At 45.2% G+C, this 25590-nt stretch overlaps 1 protein-coding gene across 4 annotated transcripts in view; it reads right to left on the bottom strand.

Annotated features, from left to right (window-relative positions):
* Positions 1-14985, bottom strand: part of GRHL2 (grainyhead like transcription factor 2) — a 70799-nt gene extending 55814 nt beyond the window's left edge. For 2 of the 4 annotated variants that reach the window (XM_052788181.1, XM_052788184.1), the window contains exons 1-2: positions 14601-14981; positions 1292-1481 (exon numbers count right to left, since the gene is read on the bottom strand). In XM_052788181.1, coding sequence (XP_052644141.1) covers positions 1292-1481; positions 14601-14620 — 210 coding nt within the window. In that variant the 5' untranslated portion in view covers positions 14621-14981. Of the gene's footprint in view, positions 1-1291; positions 1482-14600 lie in introns of all 4 variants that reach the window. The other 2 variants (XM_052788183.1, XM_052788182.1) reach the window with 2 other exon arrangements.
* Positions 14986-25590: the final 10605 nt, after the last annotated feature.

The following is a 25590-nucleotide window of genomic DNA, read 5'->3' as shown; positions in this document are numbered from 1 at the left end:
TAACTTCACAGAGTCTGGCACTGTGGTAGCTCTGACAAGTAGAGTAAAGGACCTTTCTTCTTTCTCAGTGGGAAAAGCTTTTCTCTAACAACAACACACAAAAGCAAGGAACATCTCTTGAAATATAATCAGTAAAGAAATTAAAACAATATTTAACCGTAAGGTTGGTATATGGCATCTTGCTTACAACCCCTTCTCCTGAACACTCATTTAATGACCGTAGCAGAGACTAAAAAGAGCAGCCCATTCTCTAAAAGCATTTATACTAATAAATACTAAAAGCAAAGGGTTTTAATTTTAAATTTCCATTCCTGCTACTTCGTCATGAATTAGAAGGGGAGCTGGCATTGTCCTGCTGGCTTTCACAGAAGATCATCTGTCCAATGCAGGCATAGGTGGCTTCAGGAGTACCGAGACAGTTTTAAATGAAATGAACAATTTCATACTTAGTGCTTCATAGGCAACACTGATTCCATTTGCAGAGTACAAAGGGGTCAGCCTGGGTTTCAGGGTGAAATTTCTGCATTACACAGTGATGCACCCTGTAGGACTCTCCTCTGATTCCAGCAGAAATCTCAAACATAGCTCTACTTAAACACTATGAAATATACAAAAAAGAAAGGTGGTATCAAAATGGTAGGTAAAGCTCTGGGCTTAGAACCTGACATAAACTGAAACTGTGTGTGAGTGCTTCCCCTGCAAATTGACTTAGATCTCCGTCTCTGTGTCCAGCTCCATTTCTGTCCTCCACCTTTCTATTTAGACTGCAAACTTCCAGTGCAAGGGCTAGACCTCACTGTAGGTTTGTATACAGCCTACTGCAATCGTTATACAAATAAAAATAACATGGGAAACCGTCAGATGAGATACTTCAGTTAAAGAGCAAACTAAAACATGTATGGAATGAACCAGAAAAGCAGACAAACCTACAGATGGACGAGGCCTCCCCTTTTCCACTTTTTAAAGAATACTGCAAGTATCCGAGCACAAATAAAAAGGGGGCTAATTCATCCAATGCTCTTGCAAGGGAAGAGGAAGAATGCTATGCTCCAAAAAAAAAATCATAGTGGCAGATTTAATACGGGAATTCTGATTTTGTTTTTTATCTCCAGAACTAAACACATCACAACAGCCTCAGACAGGCTTTGTAAAATGGAAAGGGTGCTTGATGCAAGTATCGGAGAGAAAACAAGATGCTGGGATGTCTGTCTTTGAAAACTGGCTCTTTTGATGCCTCTTAGAGCGGTCCCCTGCTAGTGCAGCAGGGATGAATAACAATGGAGTTACCTACTTTATAATAGTCATACAATAGGCCAAGAGCAGCAGCACTGTCCTCATCACCATTTATGCTCATCATAGCCTTGGTAGCTGCTGTTAGGGGATTCTCCAAATACGACTTCCAGGCTTCATCTTCGCTGGTGTAGGCTCGTCTGGTGTTGAATGAAGTGTCATTTGGCACTAAGGCCACAAGTCGCTTGTTACTGCATAGACAGGAAGAATAAAATGGTGATCCAGAAAGGATTATTTTATTCACAAGGCATGTTAAAGAACATCACATAGCTCAATGAAAGTGATATGACTACATCAAGCAAGCATCTCTGTATTAAACTTGGTGACATAAATATTCATCAGTATTAGGTATCTTCAGTATTTAAAAAAAAATTAAATGTGTGCAGACCTTGTGATAATAATTCAAATGTATTTTTACTAATATACAGATAGTCTTATCAAAATATTTTAAAACTATTTGGAAAAAAAGGAAGTAACAACATAAGAACATTTTGCCCCAGTATTTTTGCTAGATGTACACTTGATTAGGGAAAAATACATTTAACTGAAATCAGTTATAATAAGAAGGCATGAATGGAAAAAAAAGAAAAAGTATCTAATACTAATCTAGTGTTCACCTAAACATAGTTCAGTATTTAATAACTGGGTACACCTTATAATTGAACTATTCTCTGCTTTTCGAATGCAATTTGTCTGTGATTTCAGAGAGGTTTTCTGTAACAGGACATGAGCAATGGGTCCAGTGGATGGAGAAGTAGTCAACATATTTGGTCTCAATTCACAGTTTATCACTCACCACATCTAGTTACAGACCCATGGCAATACACACAAGACCATTAGTAAGTGGGATTTGCAGCAGAGCAGTTTCCACCAGCCTGAAAGTGGTACAAGCTGACCACTGCCTGTGTGCATCGCGAGAGAAGCTGCTGCACCGCAGCTGTGGCTGAAATTTGCAGTATAACGGAAACATAAATGAAGATAATAGTACCTGCCTTTGTAAAATGTTCAATAAACTTATGGACAAAAGAGCTATGCAAAAAAAAAATTTTTTTTTAAAGTTGCATTCCTATTACATAAGATAGTAGGCAAACAGATTAGGGAGGGAAATAGTGGAGTGAGGAGTGTGCTGCTTAGCCCACGTTGCAAGAGCACTGTCAAGAATTGTGGCTCAAGTTACAAGGATCACGATGAAACTTTTAACACATTACACCTTACACATCTGAAAGCTGCAAAGATGGCAGAATAACCAAATATACTGACTTAACTAGCGAAACCAGCAGTTATTCCTGGTGACCTTCATAAAACATTTCTTGCCATCTTCTACATAAAAACTGTTCATTATTCAGCCTCCTCTTTTTGCTCTCCCATACCTGCAGCGGTGCCAGCTCCACAGACCTAATCTAACCAACTGCCGCTACTGCACAGAGAGCGGCATTCAAACACTGTGCAACCGAGCCTTTTATTTGATTTCAGAACTACGATTTGATAAAAGCACAACTGAACCCACACGGTAAATGCTCTCGGGTGCCAGGAGCATGTCTTGCCTGGCCCCCAAGCCGCAGTGACCGGCAAGCTGGGGCTTCGCCCAGGGCTCCGCTGCCGCCTGAGCGCAGGTTACCTGCAAAGTGCGTGCTCAGGTGTTTAAGGAAGAAGAGGGGGATGGTGGAGATTATCATCGCTGTGGTACAGAGCACTGTTTACAAGTTTCTTTATTTAATGAAAAACAAAATAATCCATCTGGTACACAAAGCACAGTTTTATGAGCTCTGTGGGGGAAGAGAACATTTCATAGCTTCATATCACAGAATACAGCCAACAATTACAGTTTAGATTATATTTTCCTTTCATCTAAAATATCTGGATTTTCAGAAGCTTCCTTTCTTTTCCAAGGGCCTTTCTGCCTGGCCTTTTGCTGACTCTTCTAAAGATTTTTGTCCTTCTTGTTTCCACAGATACATTTGTGTTGTTACAGGTTTGCTTCAGCAAGTGAAGCTGAAGCATAAATTAGGAGCCCAAAGAAAGAGAGAGAGAGAACTGCTAGGTCTGCTTGCCTTTTCAATGCCTTATTGTTAATGACTCAAATCAGATTTGTAACAGCCCCGCTGTTTGTGCCAGAGGTAGCTGAGGGCCTGTTCCCACTCTGGAGTAGCCAATTCTCCCTGGCTCAGAGGCAATTATTCCAGGCAAGGATTCTCCTTTCCTCAACAAAGCTCCCCTTCAGCTAAACCCAGGCTGTTTCACCGCATGGGCAGCTGCCCATTGCAACACACAAAATACTGCTCGCTCTCCTTCCTGTAGCAATCTTCCCTTACAATCAATAACTGCCTTTTGTTACTCGGAGTGCTCACAGCCATGCGATAGTCATAACTGATTTATGAGCACTACAGGCAGAGGGTGAGCTGCCCTTTAAAAACACACCTTGTAAGAGTTGGGCTGTGCTTGTCTGCAGAAATGCTGGAGGGGAGGAGTCAATCTGTGCTGCTCTAACTTAGTCAAGACAATCTTAAAGCAATGAAGAGAGTGCTGTCCCTCGGAGGTGTTGCATACGATTGTACAGGGGAGAAGCTAAAGCAAACAGGATAAATGCTCTAGGAACAGCCACTCAGTAAGTAAACAGTTGGGATGGCTGGAAAGGCACAGGTGCATAGACCTAGAGCCTCCCCAACACCTTCCCAGAGCACATTTTCTCTAAAACCCAGGTTTTCACCTCTAAAAAACTAAATAGCCGTCTCCTCTGCCTTGAGAGATGGTCTGCAGCATAATCAACCGACACACTCATTGTGTTTACTCTGCAAACAGACTGAAACAATAGCACTAAGAAAAATAAAAAACTTCCTCATCACCCCCATCCCTGTAATCAGCTCTGTGGGAGGTTAATGGTCAGACCTAATTATCATGATTTAACATAGTCAATCATTTCAAACATTATATCCAAAGCAGTCAGCCAAAACAACTGTGCTCACTTTAAGAAAACTTCTCTATTAAGGTCCTTTGGATGGGAGGGAGGGTTTCTCTTTAAGAAATGAGACTTATGTGTGCACACACATTCCCTTTCCTCTTCCACGACTGCTGAACCTCCCGGACATTTTCAGCCAAATGCGACAGAGGGGTAGCAAAGTCTCCCGTAACCAGAGGAGATAAATACTTTATATTTTAATATATGCTAAGAAAACCCAACCTCCTGAGCAAGGCTCTGCACAAGTAAGCTCCCCTGGTCCCATCAGGAACCCTTCCATGCCAAGGCACCCCCAGCTGTGTAACTGATGACAGCAGGCAGCTGCTTGGCGAATGACTCTGGTGGCACCTGGACCTTGGGGAAGACAAAGGGTGTCACCTACAAGAAACATAAGAGCATTCCCACAGGAAAGCGCTGCTCTGAATGCCCCAGCTGTGAGAAAAGCATCGGTTGGGGCCTGCAATTAGCAACACATCTACAAATCTTATCAAAAGCTGCAAATCCATCAGTGACCACATTCACAGAGAACCACTCACTTAAGGAAGGAAGATGGGCCAAGATTGCAAGTGGAAGACCTCATCAGCCATATCAGCAAATATCCGCTGTAGCCCCAGGCACATCTTCTAAAATAGCCTGCATAGCCTGCCAAAGAGCAGAAAACAAGCCCAACTCTGTGCCCGTTCCTCACCCGGGCTAGCCCACTGCCCCTCTACCTGGTGGTCAGGATGTGTGCTAACCAGAACACAGCCAGGAGGGCCATGCCTGTACAAGCTGAAAGCACACCATTATCTTACCATGGAGATAGAGCTGAACAATTGAGGATACTTTGTGCCTAAAAAGCACGTTTCCTTTCAAGCTATCAGTTGACTCCCTAATGAATGCAAAACGTTTCAGTTGTTTTATGTTAAACAGTAGTAGGTGGTTACATATCTTAATTTATAGGTGTGTGAGGATTAAAGGTATTTTCTGAGGAATGGTCTAGCTTAGGAGCTAGATTGTCCTGACACTTGAGTGTTTACGCCAAGACTAAACTTCAGATGGCCTTTATTTTGCAAAATCTTTTCTTCTTCCCCCAACTGTTTAGTAGAGATTTTCTTCTTTGTACCATCTTACATGATTTGTGTGCTGTCCTCGTAAGAAAAGACGTACGTAAGTTTTCCAGATTTATACCAGTTATGGTGATTTCTGCATCTGGTAAACTGATATTTTTGAACTTATTTAAAATTAAGATTATGGAATTTTATAAAACACTATACAAGTGTATTGCATAAATAGAGATGTCCAAGTCTGTGCTCACTTTGTTTCATTTCAGTTACTGCAGTAAAACAACATAAATTGGAGAGGTACATTGTACTTAATGTCAATAAATTAGCTGAATGGAAAGGGCTGGCCTTTCAAGCTCTTCTTCAGATTAGAGATAATGAACTTTCAACAGCCAGCATTTGGGGCTCCAAATTCCTACTACAGGCAAATTCTCACCCAACTTGACACAATTTGTGAATTAGCTTACACAGAATCAGAAATGCCCATTAACACATTCATGAACCACAGTGAAAGGCTGCAGCTTTGTGATCAGAGCTTGCTTTTTATTCAGAAACAAGATGCCCTACCTGCCAGTCTCTCTCAGCCAATTTTGATGCTCAAGAGCTTTTTGTTGAATTTGCAAAGTTCATGCAGCCCTCAACCTCTCTGCTAAATTTGCCACTGAACATAATGCAGACTGATGCAGCCATGCTGCATCAAGTACAGCTGCATCCTACCTTCCTCAATCATATGCTCAGCGTTACATCCTGATCCAGTTGGTGCTAGTGGGTAAGAAAGTCTCATCCTGCCTGCCCCCCAACTTTTGCCTTGCCCAGGAAATTCACCCCTGAAATCCAAAGCAGACTGTTAAAAGCGCAAAGGTGGGCATCCAGTTGAGGCATTTCCGGGGGGGGGGGGGGGGAAGGAGGTGTATTGCTTTTTTGGATATTGCATTTGTTCTTTCAACAAACTTTAAAACGTAAGAATCGAGCTACTCCATGCACATCCCTGCAGCCTCCTTTGCCCCCGATAATGCATTAGGACTTCCCCCTCCCTGCAAAGGCTAGGTGCCAGATGGGAACACAGCAAGCAATATGTGTGAGGCAGCAGAATGGGAGGAATCCCCATTCCCAGGTTTCAGCCCAGGCCTGAGCCTGCCTGTTCTTACGCCTATGAGACAAGAGCACCAAGCACATCTGCACACATCCTCTGAAAACTGTCCCTTCAGGAGACGAGATAGGAGGCTTTGGCCCATACAGCTGTTATAAAGTACACAGAAATTTTAGCACCAGTCAAATAACTGGAAAAGGGAAGACAGACTCATGCCATCATAGCTCCCAGCCCAGCATGTCAAGGCCATAGGATATTTATCATAAGCTCCTTTTTAGCTGGATGTTAAGAAGGTGCACAGGGAGACTGCCGCCAATCCGGAAACCCTGGGAGAAACACAAATTCTAAAACGAGATGCTAGCCAAAGGGACCACTTCTATGTTGCATGCAGGCATGCACCACACATCATGTTGCATCCTGGGTTTCTGATCCCTCGATTGTCCAGATCAGAGACCTGGCTGAAGTATGCTATGACTCAGTGTGCTACAGGAAAAACACCTGCCTGCTTAGTCTTTCCTCCAGTGCAAAGTAAGAAATGGGGAACTTCAAGAACGCCTGTGTTTCATTTGGTATGACAAAAGGTACAGGAGCATGCTCCAGCCGCATCCAAGAGCTGGAAAAAGAGCTGAAGCTCCCACTTCAGTTTTGACATAGCTAAGGAGGGCAGAGTGTGATCATTTACAAGCATTTCAGTAGCTCTAAAGCCCTTTGTAAGTTTACTCTACACTCACATAAATCTCAGTTCAGCTATAAGGTTACTATAAAACAGATTTAGAACAGATGTTCATACAATTTGTCTTACAACTAATATGAATTCACAGGCACACACTGCACTACTATGACCATTTAAAAAGCTGCTAAGGACAGATGCCACAGAAGCCAGGTAAGTTAACAAACTTTAGATTCCAGATCATAAATTTCTGTCTGTGCTCATTATACAAAGAAGTATAAATCAAAGCTATTCCTAGTGCTTGAAACTATTTGCTTTAAAGATTCTAACGTTAGCCCAAATCTACTACTCTCAACATACTCCTTTGCCTAGACATCAAGATAAAAAAAACCAAAAAAAACCCAAAAACACACCACCGACATGGGTGACTCACTGCAAGTTTTGATTTATTTAGTTAAAAAAAAGTTTAGACTCCTCAGTATTTATTGCCAAAAGTATAATTAAAAAGTCAGCAACATTGTTGTTTCAATTAGATAATAGCGTTCCGTTAAAACTACAAAGGAGCATAAATGTTTAACGAACAGGAAAATTATGGCCCATGTGTCTTGGTATTTTGTCTTTCATAGCCGACAATCACATCATTCCCAGAGGCACGAACAGGTCTCCAAACTGCACTTAGCCCAATCCAGTAAGCATATAAATATACAAATAACTCAAGAGTGAAGGAAAATCAAAACATGTAGACCACCAGGAAACCAGAAGATAAGATGCCCTCTGGCCCAGCCAGCAGTCCATACCAAGGAAAAAACTCCCATTAAAGAGGCTGAGTAATTTTGCCTACTAATGAACACAGGTTTGGGACTCTTGCAATTTGGGACAATTATTCTTTTTGAGCACAAGACAAATCTGAACAAGATTACACATGTTAAATTATTAAAAGAAATTATTTTACCTTTACAAAACACTCTGAGAGGAAGTAAAATAATATATTGAGAGCAGAAACAACGAATGGCAAAACAGACTAGTTCAACAATTAGATGCCTACTAGAAGTTTTATTTGTTTTTACTCAGAACCAAAATAACTTGAGCATGTAATAGTGATTAAAAAGATTAAAACAAATGGGTGATTCATTAACATCGACAAAAAACTATTATTAAGTATGTCAAAGTGGAAGTATGAAAAAGAAATCTGACACAAGGATTAAATACATACAGTAAATGTGTACTGAGGACTAGTTCAAGTAGGCAATTACTCACCCTGAGAGAGACTTTTTATACCTATGATTTCAGAGACTTTTTTTGTTTCACTTTTAATTAAATATTATTTCTACCAGACAGTCGTTTGTTATTAGTGCACTAAGTAGCCTGTTGCCTTTTTTTTTTTAAACCAAGCAGAAAGCAGTGTCAGAAAAAGGCACGTTTCAGCATATTTGTAAAAAACCACTGACATCTCAAAAAATTAGGATACTCTGGAGCTCACAGCATTACTGCAGTAGCTAACAGAGTTGATCAGAATTATCAATTACCTAGCAGCTTCATATCAGGCCATGCTCTCTTTTGCCAAGAAGCGTACTTCCAGCGTGCAGAGCACCCAAGGTTGTTTTAGCTGACTGGAAGCAGCCAGCAGTAGGCTTTAAAATTAAAAACAGGTCATGACAAGGCTTCCCAGACCTGCTGCAGTTTAACCTGACCCTTGGCCCTGTGGCCCTTGTTCATTCATTGCTTCCACAGAGTTAATGGAAATGCAATAGTTACTGAACTGATAGCACTGATTGCTTTTTTTTTTTCAGAATATGGAATTTTTTACACAGTCAGAAGGAAAACATGAATTCAACAACTGAGCAATCCTGGGAGTCAAGATTTCCCACAAATATTTAAAATAAGAACACAAAACCAAAAATATACTTTACAGAACTAAAATACAGAATTATGGAAGACGCCATTATCTTCCACTATTAGTAAAATTAACAAATCTACACATACACGTAATCTTCGAGGTTGGAGACATATTCTCAAGCTACAGGTATGTTGCAATATTTGACTTCTCCACAGTTCACATGCACTTAACATGGTTTCCTTGGTTAAATATTTCACAAGCAACAGTTCTCTTCTTTATGTAGTTAGTACTATCAAAGAATAGGACAGTGTCATGGTATACTAGGATGTCTGAAATAATTACTTATCTTCTTTTAATTAGCTACTACTGTCCCAATCACTGATTAAAAAGCTAATGAAGATTCATCCCAGGATGAATTCCTAGATCAGCATTTTTAAAGTGCAATTTTGCGTGTACGCATCTACAAAAAAGGACAGCTTAATTGGCTGCTCCATAATCATGGGAAAAAATATTTAAGGTAACCATCAATGGTCTGCACTGGATTAATATTTGCGAAAATATCTGACAACAAATGTCAACCAGTGCAATATCATTTCCCCTTCAGATGTCCCTGCCAGAACGAGAATGATGATGTCCCTGCTGGCCCTTCCACAGGAAAGGGGTTATTCGATCATTACAATCAAGTAAGCGACCTGGGAAAATCCCCTCCCTCCTGTTCTGCTTTGATCTTCAGTCTGGTCTCAGACTTCAGCACCAGAGAGACAGCAGTGTTAACAGCAAGACGTAACCATTTGATATCCTTACTCCTCTCAGTTAAGCTTATGACTGCAAGTTCTACAAGGTTCTGCACATCACCTTCCTTGCACAGAGATGGTTTTCTGGGGAACATCCGTGACAGCCTGTCTGACATTTGAAAAGTGCAAGCACTAAACACCTCTAATTCCTGTTTCTCCATTCACTCCCAGATGAGTAACAATTTGGAAAATTCATCTCAATGGATGCCCTATCTAGACACTCAGCAGCGGAGGAAAAAAAAAAAATAAAATTGAGTAGTCTGTGACCTAATTGCCACTCAACATCCGCTGATAGGAAACTTTGGCCCTCAAAGAAAAAATTAAGAACAATTCACAGAATCACATTGTAAACCATAAACGCCCTTTGTTGTTATAGTACTAGATGTTTACGTTAAATATTACGAAGGCAGCATCTACATTTACACACTGAGGAAGAAATAGGAAACCAGGGCAAAATCACTCTGTGAAGAGTCCAAGATCAACTTCTGCCACAGACACTACGAAGTAGCAAGCTGGATGTGAACATGCCTCCACTGACACACAGGAGCAGGTCTGAACCCATTCCCACCTCCAGGCTCGCTCTCCCCTCAGTTATTTACCCACAAGCACATGCTCAGCTGCAGACCCAGGCTGCCCCAAGTCCTCCTTAATGTGGTCAGTCTGAGCATGCCCCAGCCCCGTCTACCTGGTGTCCCAAGTAGCTCTTGCACATACTGGGGGTGTTGGGAGCCTGACAAGCGTGACTGACAGGCAGTCATGCAGCTGGCCAGCTAGCAAGAGAGCCACAGCGACCAGCACGCTCAGGCCTGCTACCAAGCCTGCTCTTTGTGCAACTGCAGTCCCAGCCTACACAGGACTCACGACTTAACACCAGGAACAGTGGGGACACAACTGTGGCATTTACCAGGCAGATCCCAAGTGGTTGTACAATTGCTGCTCCTCATTCACAGGGGTACCGGCAATCTCCAAAACCCTGTGAAGTCTCACAAGTATCGAGGTCACCAATTAGCTTCACTAATGCAGTAATTATGCATTTATGCTGCAGTATAATGCAGCAGAGCCATTAATCTGGAGTTCTGTGGTGATAATTTTTTTTCTGTATAGTACAGCAAGAACAACTTTTCAGCCTATAAATGCAGAAGTGAACCCTGGAATCATCTTTACATGCTGCAAAGGGGATGCTCCCTCCTCCCAGCCCTATGTGCCCTGGCCTCCATTCAGTACCCAGGGTCCCCTCGTGATGGCTCTGGGAACTTGGTAACGGAAGCAGCTGCATGGACCTCCAAAATGTTCACAGAGAGGCAGGGACACACATTTCCTTCTGCAGACATTCTGGTTTGAACAGTTCTGTCTTTAACACCTGATGTTTCCTTGCACCCCCTCTGCATATGAAGAAACCAGACCAATGAAAAATGGATATTAAAAATAACCTCCAAGAGGAGATCAGGCTACTCTCAACCCAACACTCCCCTGAGCCAGTTCGCTAGCTGCACAAACAGCTCTACTGACACAGCTGAGAGGGTGGAATGGAGGCAGGAACAAGTGGCCACAGCCTGCTTAAGTCGGTACTACCTCTGAAAAATGCATGTGAAATCATGCCTTATCTCTTCTGACCGGTAGGAGTTTGTGCAAGCAAGCAGGCAAGACCCAGCTTAGGCAGAAAGACTTAAGGGGAAAGACAGGGAGATATGCACACTATCTTAAGGATAATCTCCCCTTCCAAGCTCCTCAGTTAGCATTAGAATCAAAGGACTTGTTCTTTAGCATTTTCACCTGACTGTCCACCTTCCTCCCTTAAAGCTGATGGTGCAGGTAGCACTACAGCACCCCTGTCCCTGCTCCTCCCTCCAAAGAGGGACACTGCAGGCAGCCCTGCAGAACCATTGTGCCGCAGGGGGTGTACCACCTCTCCAGAAAACCTGGCAAATCCCTCTGAAGGATGAGACGGGAACATATTTTTCCAGGCCTTCTACATCCCCTCAGCCGCTTAGTCCTCTACATCAGCACTTCACTAGCACAAACCCCACAAAAACAGGTCCAATGACACTGACAAATTAACTGACCTTGAAATAATGAGCTTCCCTCTCCAGTCTTGCTTGTAGGGAAGATGTTTTTAAGGAAAAGAAAGGCCATGTGGAGGAGAATAATGTTGTACTCTCTGGATTAGGTTTTAATGGGATATAATTAGAGCCTAAAAAACCCCCCAAAAAACAAAACAAACCTTCCCATGCAAACTCCCCCCACCAGTCTAGTATCTCATTCCACCTGGTCATCTTTCCTGAAAACAAATGTATTTGTCTTCTCATGTTACACTCGTGTATAGAGCCCAAGGGATTTCTTTACTTTTTATTTCCTTTTCAAACTCTTACCTACCACCTATGAATTTTCTAAACACCTTAACCAGAAACAGATCATAGGCATACCTGCAATAGGGCAACTGCTGTTACTTGAGGGTACATGCTCTGCAAGTGCTCTTACGTTCCTCACAGTGGTAACAGCAGCAGTGCTACAGAGAGCAGGGGATGAAGGGCATTAATGCTCCAGTCTCAGTAGCTTACACCTATGCCATACTGTTCCTGTTGGGAAGGAAGGATAGTCCTGTAGCTTAGGAGCATCCTAAACCCAGAGAGGAACGACTTTTGCCCTACTTTCTTACATGAGTTACATTTCCACTGCACCGTTTTTCTGTTTCAAAGCTGACTGTGGTATGAAGTTGCTCTTCCCCCTACCCCCATATTCCCCTCCCGCTACCGTTAACTGCCCTTGATCTGCTGCAGTCTAGTTTCTGACCCTTTGCTGAAACTACTGGCAACTAGGCTCAGCCAGGGAGTAATTTACGGGCCCCTTTCACCTTTGAGCAGTTCTGGAACTGCCCATTGCTTTGGGATGCCCTGGGCAGTTAATCTGGTTCCCCTCCCAACTTGATGACTGCTCTTTCAGCTGCTCCTCCCTGCCTCACCAGCATCCCTCAGGGCTCTGTCCTTATTCCCTTCCTTGCACTTCAATCGTTGACTGCTCTTATCTGGCCACCTAAGGCATTAGCTCCCATCCCCGCTCGGATGAACTCCCAAACTCCTCTTTGTTACCAACTCCCACCACGATCAGTTTAAGTTCATGTCAGAAACTACCTTTGCACTACTCCACTGTCAGCTGATGTTTGAAAAGGCCGGGACTAAAATTATTTTTTTAATCTTCCTCCTCTGAACCGTCCTGTCTCTTCCCTATCAGGGCAGCCAACCCTGCTGTCTTCTTTTGTCGGATAATCTTTCTTTGACTCCTTGACAGGCAGGTTGTCACCAAGCCTCTCTCAGTCCCACCTCTCCAACACCAGGCTCCTCCTCTCTACCCCCTTTGCCACAAAGGCCCTGGGGAGCCCAACGAGGGCTTGCGCCTCCGCAGCACTAAGCGTAGCCGAGGTTACAGGCACGACTGGGGCGCTCCTACCTGCACCGGGGCAGCAGTAAAACAAAACTGCCATCTCCTCCTTGGCCTCTGCAGTCTCCCGCCCTCCATCTTCCTTGCCCCGTTACTCTCCCCGGCCGCCTCCTGCAGAAACACTTAATAACCCGAGCAAGTAAAATGGCCTTCCCGCCTGGCTGCCTCACGGCGGCTCCTCGGCGCCGCATAGCAGCAGGCCGCCGCCACGCTCCCAGCCAGGCCCCGGCCCTCGCACCAAGCCACCTCGCCGCCATCGCGACAACACGGACACCGGCTCTACCCCGCAGCGTACCGGGGAGGGCGGGGAAGGGGGTAAATAAAAACAACCCCTGGTTTTAGGCCGATCGGCACGAAGCCTTGATGGAATCGGACACACGCTGGGGTGGCAGGAGAAGAGCAAGCCGCGGCCTGCGCGCCAAACGACAGCTCCCGCCGCCTCTCCCCACCCCGGCACAGGCCCCGCTCCCGCCGAGCCCTCCGCTGGCTCCGTCTCAGTCCTGCTGCCTGCCCCGGGGTGGTCCGGCACCACCGCCGGCGACCCCGGCGCCTCCGGGAGGCAAGGCGGGGGGGGCGGTCTTCCCACTTCCCCCGGCCTCGCCCGCCTCGGGGCGGGCTGTTCCGCACGCCTCGCCGCCGCCAGGCCCGGGCCCGGCCGCCACGGCCTGCGGCCCCCGCCGCCGTGCGCCCGCCCGGGCGGGAGAAGGGCTGCGGCGGGCCCGGGACCGGCGGGAGCGAGCGGTTTCCACCTCCTCCTCCTCCGGCGCCAGTACTGGGAAAGTTACTTTTTAACCCCGGGCGGAGGCGCCGGTCTCTCCGGGCAGCCGCGGGCCCGCCGGGGCGTCCCGCCGGGAAAACAAGGTCAGGGCGCCGAGGCTGAAAGCGGCGCACGCAGCGGCTGGGCCGGCCGAGGCTGGGCAGCACCCGGGCAAGGCACAGCCGGGACGGGGCCCTTCCTCCCGCGGGACGGGCCCGGGGCGCCGCGGGCCCCTTACCCTGCCCGCCCGGCACCAGCCGAGGGGAGGAAGATGGCCGTGTCCTGCCCAGGATAAAAGCCCTTTGTTGCGCTAACACAAAAGCCAAGAAGCACTTTTCGTCCGGGGCCTTCGGCGGGCGGAGGCCGCTCCGCTCTTCTGGGCGAGGAGAGCTCCTTCCCGAAAAGCGACCCTCGAGGTGAGGGGGAAAAAAAAGAGAAAAAAAAGAGAAAGAAAAAAAAAAAAGAAAAAACTAAACTGAAAGGGGAATATAAAAAAAGTCGCGAAGCCCCACAGCCCGCTGGAAAGCAAGGCGGGGGGCGGCGAGCCGCAGCCTTGTCCTCGGGCGCTCCGGGAGTTGCTGTGCCGCCCGGTCCGGCGTCGCTGTAGGGAGGGAGAGACGCCGTCCCGGCAGGTCCGCGTCCGCCACCGGAGAGGGGGAAACACAACCAGCCAGACGGGCCGGCCAGCCCCGCGCAGCGGGAGCAGCGGCGTGCCTGCGATCACTTACTTGTCCGTCTCTTGTGACATGTTTGATCCAATGAACTCTCTCCCCTTTTCCCGGTGCCTCCGTCTCCCTGGCGGAACTGGACTTTCAGGTCTGTGCAGGTGAAGGTGTGTGTGAACGCCCGGGACGGCAGAACCAGAGCTACTGGTAATTCTGCTTTCCTTCCCCCCCTCTCCCGGCTCCGCAGCCAGCCGCTGAGGTAGGACAGGTAGAGCCCCCTCCCCCTCGCATGTGGGGAGCGGCGGGGCTGGGGCTGGGGCGCCGGCGAGGCTCGGCAAAGCTCGGCTCGGCGCGGAGAGCGGCCGGGCCAGGCGCGCACAGGTAACTTTCCCGAGCGGCGCTGGATTCTTTCACTAAAGGAGCGGGGCAGAGGGACGAGCCGCCAGCTGATTGGGCGGCGCGGGCCGGCAGGTGCGCTGCCATTGGAAGAGGCGCGCACAGGTAAGGCTGCCGCCGAGCTCCAGGTAACGCACCTCGCGCCCGCGCCGCGCCGGGAGGCAGCCGCGGGGGCCGCCGCCGAGGGGAAGGGAGGGAGGGAGGAAGGAAGGAAGGAAGGGGAAGCCGGCGCTGAGGCGGCGGGCAGCTCCGCCGTCAAACGACCCCTCCCTTCCCCCGCCGCGGACGGAGCGGGCCGGCCGCGCTGAGGCGGCGAGGCGAGGCGAAGCGCAGGGCCGTCGGTGCCTCGCGCGGCGGCGGGTGGCCGGCCGGCCGGCCGGTCCGTCGGTCACTGAGGAGAGGCCCCTCGCGTGTGGCGGGGCGCGACGGAGCGGGGCACCCGGGCGGGCCGGCGGTGCTGCTCCTCGGCGAGCGTGCCCGTCGGCGAGCCGGCCGCGCCGCGGTCTGCCTGCTTCGTGCGCCGGGCCGGCGGCGGAAAGGGGTAGCCGTGCCCAAAATGCCCCGGCCGCCGCTGGCCCGTGGCTGTCGTTGCATGGCGCCCAGGGAGGCGTCGGCCTTCGCAGGACAGTTTCGTAGATAGGTTTTTTTCTTGGGTTTCGGGGTTGGTTTTTTTTACTTTTAGTTTGGGGTTGGGTTTGGTTTTTTTTTTGACCTTACCCATGGTCGGGACTAGCTGGGTTTGACCTTGGTGAATGTCTTGGTGCAGAAGGCATCTCACGGCAGAGGGATGAAGTGGCGCCAGGAGGTGACACCCACTGCGTGGGTCTGAGAGCTAACAGTTGAGCTGGGGGGGTTGAAGGGTCTGTTTTGTCATCAGGGGAAAGCTGCAGAGAAAATGGGAAAGCTGGAATGGGGTGTTTGTTGAGGAAGGCTCTGTTATGCAGGGGTGAAGTGGATAGAGAGGACCGTGCCGTCAATCTGTCGGTCACCCTTCAGTCCGGTACACCCTACTGCGTACTTTGCCTGAAGACCTAAGTGGGCTTGCAAGGGACAGGATTGGGCTGTGTGGGCAGCAGCTTTGCCCCGGATGGGGAAGGTGAGGAAGAGGGCCTTTCCCCCCATTGAGTCAGTTCGAGAAGAGGGAGTGGAAGGGTAGCAGAGAGACTTCTATCTGCTCTCACCTATTCTCAGTCCCCATTCCTCCACCAGAGACAGGTCAGGACCCTGCTAATTCTTCCTGCTGCCACCTGTCCTCCTGGAGATGCCTTCCTGTACTAGGCACCCAACTTGACTGCTCATAACCTCTGCTGTACAAATAGTGCTGTATTTTTAAAGAATGCACCATTATGTGGGGTAGGCCATTATATTACTTACTGATCTTTGCAAGACAATTAGCTGAATGATGCCAAAACCATCAAATTTATACTGTCTTAGGTGAAGGCATTCTCTGTTTTTTACCTTTGTTTTTACCTGACAGGGAAATGTAGTAGAAGGGATATTCACAGAAATATGTATTTGTATAACCAAATATAGACATATACATACGTATATAAAACATGTAGTATTGCGATCTGGGGCCTGATCTTCTTTCACCTACTCCTGCAGTTGAAATCAAACTTGACCCTGTAAAGTCTTTGGTATTATGGGATCACCATCAGGCACAAATATCTAAGACTGGGTCTCGGGCCTTATCTATATTCAAAGTAACTAACCAAATCAAGCTAATTCAGTATAAATGAGTTCTAAGTCAATTTAAACATAGCCCCATGAAGATTTCTGTCACTTTAACTAAATGGAATTAGAAAAATACTTTAGCTAGATTAATAATACTTTGGTTGAGCCCAAGATAGTTAGTTAGACTTTCTCCATTCACCAGTCACAGGAAAGAAACATTATTATACAATCTGTAAATCCAATCAGAAGTTGCTAATGTGGCCTGAATTTTGAATAACAAATACTGGTATTGAACTTGTGGGCTGTTATTCATAACAACACTTGTATGAATTATTTTGTATAATAGATTTTGAGGAAGCCATAAGGCTTCATAAAACACAGAAGAGAAACAGTAATTTATTAATTACAAATAATGCAGTCATTTTGCATACAGAATTACTATGTAATCTTAAAACAAGTTGAGCCTCTCAGACGTGTTACTGTGAGATACTGTGAGTTGTTGTGGAGAAATAGAGGTAGAATGCTGTAACAGTTTAAGTTAGTGAAGCCCCCCTGTTAACTGCAGAAATGATAAGGTTTCTTTTCCAAATATTTGTTATGGTGAAAGAAACTTTGAGACCTGAAAAGGTTACCTGTTTGAGCACCATCAATAGGATTAACGCCAATTCGGGTATCCTCTTTCTCTTTTTTAATTTTTCAATTATGAGAAACATTTGGATGTTGTTTTTTCCACCCTGTTTTTTCCTGCATGAAATGTATAGGAGGAAGGAGAGGAAGATCAGTGAAGAGCACTTTTGAAAATGCCACCTTCCCCAAGGTAGAAACGCTGCTGATGTGTGATTTTACAAGAAAGAAAACTGCATTTGATGCCATCTGCAGTCCTGGACCAAACCCAAACTGTAACTCAAACTGAAATGGAGTTTGTTGTTCTAGTACTGGGTCAAATACAAAACTGCCTTTAGCAGCCTGCTCTCAGGAGAGATTCTCTTAGAATGAGGTAGTCGGGAGACTGAATTACTGCTCGCCGTCTTACGTGGTGTTCCAAGGTCAAAGTTAGGAATATAAGTGGAAATGCAGAAATGAACTCTTTGATTTGAGGTTGTTGGAGATGACAGCTGTTGTTTAGCTGGGACTTGCTTAGATGGAAGAATATACCCTGAAAATTATTTTAACTATGTAGGTAGGCATAGGGCTCATCGTTTTCTGGATGAGCCTTTTGCTTCAGACTGCAGACTAGAATCAAATTGAAAGTGTTGGAGTCCACTTCTGGCAGAGCAGGTCAAACAAGTCCTACCTAATCCAGCCTGATGCTCATTCTTCATGATCTGCAAGATTATTATAAACTAATCTGTTAGTCATAGAAAAATCAGCTAATGTTATTTCTGGCCAGACCAGTCTCGCTTCCTGTGGAATAAAGGCTGTGTAGAGCAAAAGTGAAATAATCATGCAGTACATTATTGAAAATCTAGGACTTGTCTTTGGTGTGTACAGGAAAAATTTAAAATAGTAAACTGCTGGGTTTTGTACTGTGCTTGCTTCTTTATTTTGCGCAGCAGCTGATAGTTTTTTGTGGCATTGTAAGGATTCAGTGTAGAATTCAACTGTCTAAAGCTTTACCTCACATTTATACTATTTATTCCATAGCAGCTAGGGTCAATGTTGTTTGGACTTGCCAGCACTGGGTAAAGGAAATAGAGTGTACAAATAAGGCTTAACTAGGCTTACTAATTGCACTAAGTGCTTAAAATATCTTTCAGAAAACTATTAAAAGAAGTCTATGAGATAAAAGATATTAGGGAGATATTTATGTCAAAACAATGTTGTAAAGCAGTTCAGTGAGAGAGCAGATGTTTGAAAACAACTGTTTTCAGTAGGCAACAATTACCACATATTTTTATTTGTGTCTGTCTATGTCATTGATGGCTGTTGATATAAAATGTACTCTCACAGTAAGTTCAAAGACAACCACCTACCTACTAATTTTGTGATATGCAACATTTACCGGTAATCCTCCCTATAGCCTTTCCTTTGTAGTCATCTTCTGTATGAAACTATATTTATTGGAATTTGTGCAGACCTTGATCCTCAAGTGACTTCAATGAAACCGTCATGTATATCAAAATAAGCTTAAAAGATTTCACTGCACCCCTCCTGTACCCCAAACATCATTCTTATGCTCTAAGAATGAATTACGCTGCACTGTTAACTTTAAGAAAGTAATTCTAAGTAATCAAGATCCTGATAACAGTTTACTTCTAAAGCTTCACAGTGAAACTGTAAAAGTCCTATCAGAATAGAAGATTTTGTGATTAATGGCAAGTACTCGTGGATTTCTGTCATGCTGCCTGGAAACTGCAATTTGTGCTCCCCAGACAGATCTGCTGGGAGCCCTTTAGCAACCTCAAGCTCTCGGGCGCCTCCACATCATGTATAACAGCAGCAGTTCAGCAGTATCAAGCATTTCCTGGCCACAGGGTAAGGTGTGGAGCTGAGCATGGCACTTTCTATTTGAAATGCTGATTTGTATTTCTTTTAGATTCATCAAAGCAGTATGGAAACATGTAAGAAAAAAGGAGGGGCTTTATTTATTTTTGTTTTGCTCATTATGAGTGTAGAATTCATGGTTCTGAAAGATGTCAAAGTTATAACATGACTATCCCGTATATCTGCAACGCTGAGCTTAGGCAGTACGGCACACAGTGTTGTTTCAGCTTAAAACAAGAGAAGTCATTTTTAGTGATGAAAATAGCTCACAGCATGGAAATCCTTTCAAGATTGAGACATTGAGACAGCTAAGAAGGTGGCAAAGTCTGACAATAGATTGGAATATTACGTTCATACTTGATTAGCAGACATTAAAGTACCAATCCATTTCATAAAGATTACTCACAGTTTTGGAACCAATTCAACAGAATTTAATATAGAATGATAGCTTTTCTGCAGATGCTTTGATCTACCTGATAGCGTTTTTTAGTGATTCACTCAAGCATTTTGAAACATTGGGAAAATACAGTTAGGTCACCTAATGACGGTAATTTTGCTTTTAGTGTAAAACCGTAGCGTGAAAAAGAATAAGAAGGCATCTCTGAAAGACAATTTAATGTGATGTGGGATCTGGGACTCTGGAAATACGTTAATTAAGCTGACATTAACATTGCGTGATGTCATTATGGGGCAGAGCTAGAGAACCTAAATAACCTGACCTGTGAAAAAAATCTTAAGAGTGCATCTTCCTGAAGCTTTGCCCAGCTTCCTGTGTTAATCAATGGGATCTTTGCATCAGCATAGAACAAAACTGCAAATTCGTAGATACATTTTGAGTAATCCTAATTTGAACTATTTGGGGATGAAGGTAAAATGCCATTAGTTTGTTTAGGTTGTGAACAGTTCCTGGGGAACGCAAGAAGAAAATTGTCCTAATACCTATATATCCTTTTTTTCTTTAATTACTAGAACATTTTTTTTACTTGCCAGTAGTAGTTTAAAACCAACTTTTTCTCAAAATTAAAGTTTTTCTTCTTCCTTCTTTCTTTTCCTCTTCCTTCTTTCTTTTCCTCTTCCTTCTTTCTTTTCCTCTTCCTTCTTTCTTTTCCTCTTCCTTCTTTCTTTTCCTCTTCCTTCTTTCTTTTCCTCTTCCTTCTTTTCCTTCTTTATAACACAGAATTCCTTCAGTTGTACAAAGTGAGCCCACAGTTGTTCCTGGCACTGCAGTGGGTGCCTGGGGGGAGGTGGGCTGACCTTCTTTAAGTTCCATGGAAGCCTGGACTGAAGGGTTCTCAGTGGGAAGTGGAAATGGCCAAGCCTGTGTTTGCCACTGAGGCTGCTGCTCCCAGCTCTCATCAGTCAGTTCTTGAACCATTATGACTTACAGAGCATCATTTTAAAGGAATCTGAGATAGGGATGTGATCAACACGTGGAAAACCTAAGAGCTTCAAATGTCTTTGCATTGATTATAAGATGTTGAGAATTTAAAAAAATGTAGAAGCTCCACAGGTCTAAAATATTATACTGCAATAATAAGGATTCTAAAACCAATGACGAATGTGTCTGGTTTTGCTCTAACAGTCTGTCCTAAAATAGGTGTAAGTGTTCCAGCATGCAGAAGGTGAAAGATGGCATATAAACAATTGCTTGTTTACTTTTCCCACACTCAGAACTAGAGTAAATGCAGCCCAAAGAATCCACAGAAATACTTTCCAATCGGAGCAGCAGGAGTTGGGAAACAAAGCTGTGGACATATCATCCTGTTTGCTTAAAAACAATGCGGTTTTCCCTCAAAATAGGTCAATACTATAATCAAATAGCAAGGTACTTAAGAAATCACAGCAAATGGAAAAAGCTGCTTTCAGAATCTGCTGAATAAGAGGTGGGGTTGATAGCCCCTGGGCTGTTGCTCATTTATCCATGTGGCTGCCCTCAGGAGCAGGGAAATGTTATTTTATTTGAAGGGCAGAGGATAAAGAGGATTGTCTGGTGGCATAAAAGGAACCAGTGTTGGAGCCAGGAGATCTCTGCAGTGCCTTGTTCTATGGAAAGGTCACTAGACCCTGTGTCTCTGTGTTTCTGTTTAAGCTTTGTCAGCTCTGCTTTTAGTACCTTTACAGACAGGTGTAGTGGTGTCACTTTCTACTATTTGTTGTTATTCTCTTTTGAAATAGAGGAGTATTTCAGAAGACTCCAACTGGTTTCGTTCATAAACATAAAGGCAGTATATAATATTACTCCATCAGGCTTTTTGGGCAGTGGAGGATCAGAGCTTGTTGACATAATCTTTGGCCTTTCTTACTGCCAGGGTTTGGTTCTTCAGTGCTCAGGACCTTCAAGATAATTTAGTCCGTGGCTTGGGGAAGACCCCAGTTCTAGATCCCCTGCAGCTGCTTCATCAGCCTGTCCTATCAGGTTCACCATCTCAGTGATACCATGTTTATACAATGCACATGCCCTGCATGCACCTACAAGCCTGCTTTATCTCTACTCAGACTGCTGTGAGAGTAGGTTTTGCTATTCCTCTGCTGTTGGAAGGACTTCCCTGACACCCAGGGAGATGTGATAACTACTCTCTCTCATTCTGCCCGTGTGTTGTGGGATAGCCAGACCTAGGAATTGGGCGCTCAGTGCGTCACTTTAACGTGCTGGTTCCAAGTTCCTTTATACCTCATTTTTCTTTTGCAGTATCTCTGTTACCTGTGTGCATTATTACACTGCCTAATCCAGTATTAATTTTTTTAAATTGTTTTTTAATGCAGATTGGAGTTGCTATGTAATTCCTAATCATTTAGCTGGGTTCCATGGCTGTGACATATGCTGCTTTATAACCATACCTTCGGTTCTCTGAGTCCTTTGTTTAAGAGAAGGATCAGACAAAACATCCGTGTTTTCTCAATTCATTCAGGATGCAGAAACTTCTTACCGTGTCATGCCCTGGACACTGTGTGTAAATAGGAGTTGCACTGCAGATTTTGCTTTGTTTCTTTCAGTACAGAAAGCAAATCTCTTAAATAAACAGATTTATGTCTGTGCTTTTCCCTCACATTTTTGTTTCTTTTGCCTTTTCCCAAGTAAGTGGAAAACTTAGCTTCAGGAAGAAGCAAGGTGAAAGCATTCTGCAGTGAAGAAGTTTTATGTGGCTCCAGGACAGATATACTGAGTATTTGCTTGTCTCTGAGTTGAAAACAGTACCTGGAGATGGCTGTTTGTTTATATGGAGTGTTTGGGTGTGAGGGGCAAAGCAGGCAGATTTACATTTACGTTTCTGTACTGCTTTTTTCTCTAGCTCCCACACATGAGCAATAGCCCTGCGGGGAAGGGTGGGGGCGAGATGTATATGTTGCTCCTTATTCCACCACAAACTTTGCTCTGAGTACTAGGACTTCTCAGGGGAAAGCAAACCCTGCTTTACCATCATTGGGGGTATAAATCACTCCTCTGCATAATCAATACCACAGTTAAGGTGCTTGGGGAGAGAGGCAAAATCATGTGCTTGGGCTGTGTCATTCCAGAGTAAACTAGGTGCAGGAGGACACATTCAAAGGTTCAGGAAACCTGTGTGAGAGGGAGGCCAAACTGACACCCTGGAGTCTCCTAGCCCCAAGGCAAAGACATTTGGTATCACAGAGGAGTTGCTTTAGCTCTCACAGCCTGGGCACCAACTGCCAGAGACAGTTCCTGACCTGTGAAGCTTTCAAAGGAGGTGCACGAGGCAGACGTGGAGGTAGGTGCAGCACCTCTCCATTTTATACGTGAGGTTTTTGAGCAACAGACTTGCCAAAGGTTATGTGGGGAATATGTGCAGAGCCAGGAATTTTTTACCCCTTGCCCAAATCTCAGGCTCGTGCCAGATGCAGACAGGTAGTTTGCTGAATGCTCCAACCTGACTCCTTGAAAGTACTCTTGCATTCCCAGTGAAACCAGTGAGTTCCCCAGTTTAGAATACATTTATTTTTAAACTGCACAGGCAGGGATTGCATGTTTTGACAAACTCATGCTGGAGTGTTGACTGCCTTGTGGATTCTTAGCCCCTGAAACATCGTCATGCCTAAGTGCTCGTTAAACCTGCTGCCTAGCAGAATCCCTCAGCCCTCCTGTGGGCTCCCAGGCAGTGCCTGAGAGAGTGCAAGATGCCTTTCTCAGTCTAGCTTTGCCCCTTTTTTGTTTAAATTACTAGCAAAGGTGAAGGGGGAAGACAATTCAGGGTGAATTGCACTCACGAAATAGACAAACTGCATTTGAAATGTAGGATTTTAAACCCAATTGTCTATCTCGTTTTATCAGAGGTAATTGGTTCAGCCTATGTGCAGCATAGGTTGAATTGCAAATGTTGCACTGATAACTCTAAGCTGACATCAGTATCTACACAAGACAACTGATGATGTGGTGTCATAGTTGGCTTGAGGAGCAGGTCTTACCTTGGGTGGAGTGGAGTTCATTCTCACCAGAGTTTTATAACTCTTGATAAAATCTTTCTCAGTCTTATGAAGTGCAGGTGGTGGACACTGAGCTTGGTACCACAACACAGTGGAGCAGGAAGTAATCCGTAACAGGGATTCCCATGGTATCCCCAAGGTCACAGCAATGAGCAGGCAGCAACTTGAGTAAAAAGCAGGACACGAGAATGTCAGAAGGTCCTGTCACCCTGGCTCTCCTGGGATCTTGTTTGTAAGGCAAGGGGGGATAACTGCATGCTTCAACCCTCCTTCTTACAGTGAAGTTGAATAAAGCATATTTTGTTGAGATTCCTAACAGTTAAATGCATTAGAGTCACCCCTGGTTGGCTTAGCCCAGTAGAAAAGCATGTGGCTGCCCAAAGGGACTTTCTCTCTTTCTTACCCTAGGTCATGCATTTCTGCCCTCTTGTGTCACAGCAGCAGCCTTGCTCTTTCATCTTCCTGAAAACTGGTTTGGTTTGGTTTTTTTAATAGGGTTAGTTTTCAGGCAGGTAAGTAGGCTGGTTGACCCCCTAAAACTCCATTCCCAAACTGCAGGAGTGCTGGAGCCAATAAAAGGAAAGGGATGGTAGTTGTAGGGCAGGCCCACCTCTTTTGGCAGCAGCCTGATTTTAGCTTTAACTTAAAAGTGATTGTGAAAGTGCATGCAAAGCAGTCTTTTCTTTTCGGGGTGAATGAAAGCCTTCCAGGTGTAAGCATGGGGAATTAATTATAGCATTTGCACAGCCCAGTTCTGCTGGAGTCTCACACATGGCTGGCTCACATGATGTCTCTCGGCATTAGAGGGACTCGGCATCACCGGCAGCTCTGACAGCATCTGTTTCTTGAACCTTTCAGCCACCTCCAGTGGCTGGAGTGGTGGTGAATTTCTGCCAGCATCAGCATCACTGTAGACCCAGTGAAGCTTCTGAATTCATAGAACTGTATGCATGAGTACAGCTATCTGATCAAGAAGGCATTTTATAAGTCACAGGTGAAATAGCTATCTTTTCTTCAAAAGATGTATGTCTAAAAGGTGTTGTGCCTGGTTTTTGTAGACAGTATTACGAAGAATGTCAATCATTCAAGTTGTCCTTTGCACTGCATCTCCATTCTTTGCTTTAGAAGTGACTTCACAGCTGGCTAGTGCTCAGATTCTGTTAGCTTTAGACAGTAGATGCCTGGAGTTAAATTCGATGCTTTGGCCCTCCAAACTCTGCCTTGCAAGATGGGGGGTGGAGAGGGGGGATTTTGCCTTGATCTGTGCTGTTCCCTTTGGGTTCCAGATCTTCCATCAGGGCAGGGAAAAGGAAGGAAGACCAAGGATATCTGCAAATCTTCAGTGTAAACAAGGCCAATTATACACACACCAATTACCTCAGTGTAAACAACCAATCACACTATAATGGGGAGAACCTTTTGAGCCTGAGGGTGCTTTGAAGTGCCTCTGCTCAGAGATTGCCTGTTAATGCAGAGAATTGCACCAGCTCTTGGCTCAGGTGAGTACGGTTTGGTGGCAATGAGAATGGAGCCTGGGAGTTGGATGCCCTGATACGACAATACAGTAGTTAAAATTCTAACAGCAATGAGTCAGTAGCCAGTGGCAACCTGGCTGTAGGCTTTCCTGTATCAGCCAACACATCACTGATGGCAGTGTGAAGGAATTGGAATTTTTTGTTGCATGTATGTGTAGTCATTGCCTTTGTGTCCAGGAAACTCCGTGGCCTGCACTTTACTGGCCGGTCACTTTCCCAGTAAGTCTGCAGCCTCCTCTGGCTTTAGGTCTCTCTAAGCCCCAAGTGTTATTTTCTCCTTTGAAGCACTATACTGCTTGTTCCAAAGGCCTGATCCTGTGGTGGATGGAGTCCACTGATGATTTTTCTAATTTTGTGAGCTGCTGATCAGGCCCTATAGGGTTGAATTCAGTCTGTTTGCAGGTGAATGCTGCTACCTGTGTAATGCTGAGGGCTGCAGCAGGTTCCTCAGCCCTGGTCTCTGGTTCTAGAAGAGGAATCAAACACAATGGGTTCTTTGCAGGCTCTTCTCCCCATGCTACATG

This window comes from Harpia harpyja, chromosome 5 (assembly GCF_026419915.1).
Source record: "Harpia harpyja isolate bHarHar1 chromosome 5, bHarHar1 primary haplotype, whole genome shotgun sequence".
Classification (NCBI taxonomy): domain Eukaryota; kingdom Metazoa; phylum Chordata; class Aves; order Accipitriformes; family Accipitridae; genus Harpia; species Harpia harpyja.
This window is presented reverse-complemented; position numbering and strand designations above follow the sequence as displayed.